The 7,484-nt window shown below is 46.7% G+C and overlaps 1 protein-coding gene across 1 annotated transcript in view; it reads right to left on the bottom strand.

Annotated features, from left to right (window-relative positions):
* TTC28 (tetratricopeptide repeat domain 28) overlaps positions 1 to 7,484 on the bottom strand; it is a 31,421-nt gene that overhangs the window by 20,441 nt on the left and 3,496 nt on the right. The window contains exons 3-6 of the mRNA XM_008942338.1: positions 7,293 to 7,402; positions 6,917 to 7,046; positions 6,276 to 6,494; positions 4,076 to 4,241 (exon numbers count right to left, since the gene is read on the bottom strand). Coding sequence (XP_008940586.1) covers positions 4,076 to 4,241; positions 6,276 to 6,494; positions 6,917 to 7,046; positions 7,293 to 7,402 — 625 coding nt within the window. The remainder of the gene's footprint in view (positions 1 to 4,075; positions 4,242 to 6,275; positions 6,495 to 6,916; positions 7,047 to 7,292; positions 7,403 to 7,484) is intronic.

Raw genomic sequence — 7,484 nt, 5'->3', positions numbered from 1 at the left:
GCTCCTCGTTCCCTGTTATACAAACAGGGAGAGCACAGCGAAAAAAAAAATTTACTCTAAAATTGACAGTAGCAATACAGAAAGAAATACAGCCCAAAATGTCTAAATTTTTCATCTGCTGACATTAATATCTAAATTGTAGATCTATTAAAATGCTGTTAGCATCTTCTCTTTCTAAAAGCAGAAGGCAAGCACAACTATTGTATGTGTGTTTGTAACAACTCCTCCCTTTAAGATAATGCATAATTTGCACATTCAATGGCACATCACACAACTTGGCACTTGTACCCTTAGGCTGACCCTGCTATGGCACCTGCTGAAGCCACCCTGAGTCTTGTGGAGGCAACTAGATCTGCTCCTGTGTTGCTGTATGGAAGTATGCTGTATGAAGCACACTTCCAGGTCAGTGCAATCTCATAGCCCGAAAGAGTAAGTCCTGACAAAAAACAGTCACTTTATGAATGCTGAAATGGGGCTAGCTTAACAACAGTGAAGTGAAAAGAAACAAACCAACCAACCTACCCAAAACCAAACAAAAAAAAAAATCCCCCAAACAAAACCACAAAACCCTCAAACAAACGGGGAAAAAAAAAAGAGAAAACAAAAGGTTTGCAACAGCTGCCTCTAGTATGTTCTTCCTCCAGCTGCAGCCAGCCCAGGTTTGACTCCTGGCAGTGTTCTGAGTAACACTCAGAATGAGTATTTGGAGCTCCTTAAAGAGCCAAAAATCTTGAGTTCATGAGCACACAAGAGCACTCCACATGCTCTACCTAAAGAGAAAGAAGTCTGTCCCAACACAAGCTCAAGCAGACTTGGAAGGTCGCCCTCACTGTTGGTTTTTTTTTTCCAAATATGCATTATTTGCCAGCTTAACCAGACCAGCTGAAAGGAACCATTTCTAGCAGAAAGTGAGGCTGCAGTGTGGGACTGAACACCACCCCAGCAAACCCCTGGGAACAGGCCCTGCAGCAGCATCCCCTCCTCTGCAGAGCAGCAAAGGGGAACCTGTGTCACTCTGGGGATGCAGCAGCACCTGTAAGCTTGGTTACAGCACTATGGAAGGCAAAGGCACTGAGATTTGAACTCAAAAGCACACAACTACAGTGGACTTCAGCAAGCTATGAACGGAGAAGTCAGAGTGAAACAACAGTTTCCACGTGTGCTACACACAGTTAAATCCCTCTGCTCTCTGCTGGCAGGCAGTGAGCAGGTTCCAGGGCCTGAGGTCACGGCTTCTCCGGGGGGCCTGGTGAGCTGGAGCATGGTGACAGTCAGCAGTGCTGCAGGGAAGCACTTGATCCATGTGGGGCAAGAGTTTCAGAGCAGAACATGACATTCACCCACATGGAAGAAAGATTTGTTTGTTTAACTCCCTGCAAATAATTACGAAGTGGGGAAAGAGCTTCTGCCTGTGATCATACCACACCAGTCCAATAATCTCAGAAACAAGCATTGATCCCAGAGTCCTTAACCAAAAACATACCACCACCATCACCATGAAGAGTGCAGGAAGCTGACACCACAGTAAATTTAAAACTCAACCCAGAACCTAAAGACTGCAGGACTCCCTTTGCCAGGAGGACAATCTGTGGTAACAAATAGTTAGTGGAACTGAAAACAGTATCTGCAAACCTGTTACATGAGTCATAACTGCAGATTTCAGTTGTTTATATGCATATCTATAGGTAAAATTCAACCATCAGCACGTGGAGATAGATGTAACCTGGATCATACCACTCTGATCTTTAAGAGAAGGGCAGATGGAACATACTCGGTCTGAGTTTTTTCTCCCCTCTTGCCCTTCCTGTCAGTATTCATCCCTTAAAGGGAGTGACTCTGTTCTTCCAGAAAGAACAGAGCTCATGGTCTGCATGCACATACAATACAGAACTAGATGAAGCATCAACATCCAGAGCACATCTGCAAACCCCAGGAAACAGAAGGCTGGAGGGAGTAACTCCTGACATTTCCTTTAATGGGAATTGTGTAACTTACAAGGTCTGCTCTAGCCAGCCTGCCTCCCTGAGGCCCTCCTCTCGCTGGGTGCCTAGAGCTCACCCTCTGCCCACAGCAACCCCAAATGCTCAGTGACCCTCCAAAAGAACTGTCAGACTCCAATGCCATGCTCAGATAAACAGGATCAAACGCCACGTTCACCAGAAATTCTTCAGAATAATGGTATAGATTTTTTTAAATAATTTTTTTCTCTTGTTTCATCACAGATAATAAGTGTTGAGGTTACAAAAATGTTTATAGCTAGCAGCAGAAGAACCAGAAAGGAAAACAAAATCATTGTGCAGCTACCCCAAGGGAACAAAAACCCTCAGGAGAGAAATTAAACCTCAGACCCATGCCTTTATCTATCTCCTAGCTGAAAAACCACATGGATCACTCTGACATCGCTTCCCTCCTTGGGGACTAGGGCAGTGAAGCAGAGAAGTTTTCTTCTGGATACATGTTGTCCAGCTCAACTTAGGTATTTATGACTATGTACCAGGATCTACTTACAACAGGAAGTTGTTGTTACATCCCTTACCCTGCGCACTTCACTCCTAAAGAACTTATGAGGACAGGGGCATTCCCAACTCTGCTTGCCAGACAGAAGCATGCAGAGAAAAACTACTTGTAAATATCAGCATAGAAACTATCTTCATACTCATCCTATCAATCAATCAAACCAAATGCAGGGAGAGGTTATGAGATTACTGTCCTGGTTTGGGGTGGAACAGAACTAATTCTGTCCAGTGATTTTACTTTTCAGCTAAAGCTCTTTTAACTGGCTGCACTTCCTGAAGTCAGCAGCAGGTTTCCACAGACAGTGTCTGCTTACAGCAGTGACAACGATCCATGTTTGGAGCTACCACCAAGGGCTGGGGTGCAGACCAAGGTCACTGCTGAGCCCTGTGTACCACGCCGAGGGGGGCAGAAAGTACAAGCCCCACCTGCAGGGAGGAGTGGGCAGGACAGGACTAAATTCCCCAGTGGGGTGTTCCATCCCCATCTGCCACCTTCAGTACAAAAGCTGAAGGATCACAAGGGTCCTTCCCCTTCCTTCCTCGCTTTGCTGCTTCTTCAACAGCCAGCATCTGAGGACTCTGTCCATCCTGCCTTTGATCCCAAGTCCTCCTGACCCCCGTTCCAGAATCCAGCTCCTGGACCCAGCTGCTGTCTGCTGCTGAGTCCAGCCTGGGACCTTTCCCAGGGGTCTGCTCCCCAGCATGGGGGGTGATGGTGTATTGCCATATGCCATATGCAATATGCCAAAATGGCATATTGCCAGCAGGGGGGAGTTGGGTTCCATACTGACTTGGTATATATTTGTATATATTCCATTTTATTACTACTAGTAGTAGTAACACTAGTATTATTATTTTCATTAAAGCTGCTTTACTTTTCTAATCAATAAGTCTCTCTCCTTTATTCCCTTTCTCTTTGGTGGGGGGAGAGTGTTTAAAAGAGAGAGTCTGACACAGTTCTGGGGCAGCCCTGACCCTAAACTGTGACAACTGCATACAAATAAGCTAAAGACCCTTGACTTGTGACAAATACATAGGGTAAAAAAAAAATAAAAGGAAACACAGTTGTGTGACCTATCGAAGTAATGAATGGGAGTAAGGTTCCTCTCTCTTTGCTGAAATTCATCAGACAGATTAATTCACTGTAAATTATTTACTCAGCTATAGCCACAAGGGAACATATTTAGAGGGGAGGTAGAATTCCTATGGTATTTGCAGTTTTTCATAAGTAAACTTTTGAAAGGTAATTAATCACACTGGAAACTGTAAGTAGGATGGAATCTGCTCGTATACATTCACACATGGCATCTGCCCCCTCATTCAATCCATACATTCACTACCCAGCCTCTGGGTTCAAATCTTATTTGCATGTGCATACAATTTACTCGGCAGAAGAATAACTCCCGAGACAAAAATAAAGCCATTTTTTTTTCCTGCAGTGAAAATTTGTCCCTGCTCTGACTCTCAGTTCTCAGACTTGCTGGCTGATCAGCTCGTCCCAGACTGTTATGAACTGCTTTCAGGTGGGGGAGCAGGATCCGGGACGTTCCCCAGCTCACCGAGTGTAGTAGGAATCCACGCCCAGGGCCTCCCGCACGCTGGAGATGTGCTGCTCCAGCACAGAGCTGGTCACCGCTGGCAGGGTCACGCTGCTGGCCTCCTGCAAGTCCCCAGCACTTCCCGTCAGGCTGTCTCCCAGATAGCACTCGTGAAATTTCAGAATTCCTGCAAGGAAGGCACCAGAATCACGAGGTTACTTCTGCAGGGCGGGAGCGCTGCTGGCAGCAGCCGCCTAGGACGGTGGCACAGCCCCTGGCATGGGGCACTGCCAGTACGACTGGAGCAAAGTATTCTGTGCCATGTCTCCACAGGGCTTCTCCAGCATTCCATAGTACAGCCTGGCTTTTAAAATCTGGTTTTGTACTTTGCAGATGATGGCTCAAAGATATAAATGCAGAGCAGTGCTTTATGAGATGCTCAGAATACATTTACTATTGCAGCACTCTCATATAAGTTATAAAACAGATCTTTCATACGAGCACCTACCAGAGTAATCCACATTTCAATAGATGCACATGAAAAATACCTATTAACAGCCTCTGATCACAAAAATTGAACACACGAGGCTCAAATGCTGAACAAGAGTGTTATTACTACAGCAGAACCTCTCACATCACACAAAGACTTTTCATTTCGCTCATATGCATGAAAATACATTATATACAAAGAAAGAAAAAGATGGATTGATGAATAGTAAAATATTAAAAGATAGCATTTCACAATGGGTAAACCAGATAAAAGACACTGACTATTTTGTTAAGAATTCAACTATTATTATGGATAAAACCTCCTTCCATTCAGACTGGCATATACTGCCTGATATAATTAATTCTGCAGCCTGTGATCAACAGTAAAAGGCTGCTCTGGATGCTCTGTTTGCCTTGACAGCAGAAATTATTAAACCAGTTATGAAGAGTGGAGGAATAAAGAATAAAGCAACTCCTTCTGTACCAACAGCAGCACATGCAGCATTGGTGAAGAGGCTCTAAGGGTTCCACCTCAGGAGAGTAATGAGGATCCTGGGCTGCCACTGAACCTGCTCCCTCTGTCAGCACTAACTAAACAAGGTGAGATCACCAAGGCTGGGCTGGAGTTACTACTAAGAGCTCCCAGCAAAGCTGCTCAGATGGAGCCCTTGAAGCACCACGGTGCCTCTCCTTCCCAACACCTGACATGCCTTCAAGGAGGCAGCCACAAACCCACATGCCTAAGTGCAACTGCTTTTCTACAAGACCCAGTTTGTGCAAGGAGGAGACTTGTCGCAAAGCGTAGTGGCAAACCTTACACTTCTGCTCTACATAGTTTTACTAAGCTCAGCTTGATATTAATACCATAGAATTACTGGCATTTTATTGTGCAAGCTACAGGCCTGAAGAGCCAAGAAGCGACTGGGTGCATAGCAAGACGTCATCTTACACTTCTATATGCAACATCACAGAACCCCCCAAAAAGCCTATCTTCCAGCCCTGCCTGAAGTCAGGCACGTGTGAACGCTTGCCTCCCCTCCCAGAGCGTTTCTGGTGCAACCTAAACAGCACTTTCTATCTCTTTAGCTTTGTCATGGTGAAGGGCTGCAATTATTAAATTATATCCAGGAGGAGCTCATGAAAATTTCAAGTCATCGCTTTATTAGATAATGAACAGCAGCTGTCTGCAAAAAGCAATCCTCTTCAAATTAATCCTCCTTGCTCCTCTGTGCTAAGTGTTTGCACATTCATATAAGGAGAATTCAGAGGATCAGGCAGTTCAATGGCACGTCAGGAAGCAGGGACGCCCTTCTGTTTTCTGCAATCTACTTCAGTGAATAACTGTCAAAAGCTCTTGGTAGGATAAAGCACAGAAATATAATTAAAGTAGGGATTCTTATGCACAGAAGATTCTCACAGAGCCAGCATACTTGCAATCTCATTACTGCACTACTCTGCTCTGCCCTGTGGGAAATACATAGATATTGGAGGTTGAAAAATGGAAATATTAAACACGTGAAACATTTCCATCTCCAGGTGAACGTCAGAGCCCTGAATAAGCACTTCTGTGTCATTTTGCTGTGGCTATACCATAGTTTTCTGTCTATTCAGCTTTAAAGTACTAGATGGAAGAGGATTCACTCTGGTCCTAGATTCATTCCTAGCTACAAATAATGCAATTCTCCCTTCGTAAGGCTTGTTCACGGGCTCTTATCTCCAAAAACAATCTCACCTGCCCCAGGAGCCAGCAGCCAGCTGTAGAGATAACCTGCAGCCAGTGAGTAGTAAAGAACAAGTCCCCTCTGGCCATTCACTGTCTCCAGGACCTGGTCAATGGTCACTGGAGAATAGGGATCAGAGTCCTGCTGCCCAGTTTGACGTTCCACAAGCAGGTCAGCAAATGCCCTTGTTCGTCCTCTCTCTGCTACTGCCAGTGCTTCATCGTGGTGACCTGAGAAGACAAAGCACATCTTAGACGTGACAGCAATGGGGTCTGTAGCACAATGTGCAGAGCAGGGACAGCTGCTATCCCGACCAGAACTAAGGCCTGGGGAAGCAGGGTCACAGCACTTATTTCTGGAAGGAGCAGCCTCTGTGCTGGAATACAGTCCCCCAGATCATCTTGGCTGCAGATACAGCACAGCGTGTGGGAGAGCAAGCCACAGAAAGGCAAAGGAATGGAGGAAGCAAGAGAGAAGATCCAAAGGTTCCCTGAAACCCAAAGCAGCACCCTTATTTCTGTCCTGGCAAGGAAGTGCTGTGCTGTATCGGACAGATGAGGAGTGCACTGTATCATGAACTGTCTCCTGCAACTTCAGTTAGCTCTTGGCATGAGGTTGGAGCTGAGGCTCAGCACAGGACAGCATCTCTTACCGAGAGTGACGAGCACTCGCTGCAGGGCCTGGTAGGAGGATGTCTGCAGGTCGAAGAGGGACAGCTTGTAGTCTGTGCTCAGCTGCGCCTCGTGTCGGATGGTTTCAAACAGTGCCGAGGCCCGGTACAGCTGGGAGGGAAAACAGCCACAGTGACTTCCTCACAGACACGGCACAAAGCCCTGGCTGGGACAGCAGGAGGATCCAGGAGCAGCATGCCCTCAGGGTGCCTCAGACAGCCCCTCAGGGTGCCAGTGTCCCTGGCAGAGGGCAAGCGACTCTGGGGATCCCCCAGCCAGTGCCTCCCCTGGGGACAGCTGTGACCCAAAGGGCTGAGAGGACACTAGCCCACCAGCACAAGGCAGACTATGGGATACCTGATGCTGAGACTCCTCCAGGTTCCCACTCGCCCAGAGGGAGAGGCCAAGGCCATGGCGGATTTTGGCTTCATCTTCTCTGCGCCCCAGCTGCTCCGCCAGCCTCAGTCCTGGAAAGGAGTAAGAGTGAGAGAAGGTCAAAGGGGAAAAGAGGCTTCAGCAGCACTTCTGGCTCTGCAGCCTGGGGGGCTG

Source organism: Merops nubicus, unplaced genomic scaffold (assembly GCF_000691845.1).
Source record: "Merops nubicus isolate BGI_N331 unplaced genomic scaffold, ASM69184v1 scaffold25276, whole genome shotgun sequence".
NCBI classification, from domain to species: Eukaryota; Metazoa; Chordata; class Aves; order Coraciiformes; family Meropidae; genus Merops; species Merops nubicus.
The sequence above is the reverse complement of the archived record's forward strand: the minus strand, read 5'-3'. Positions and strand labels throughout refer to the sequence as shown.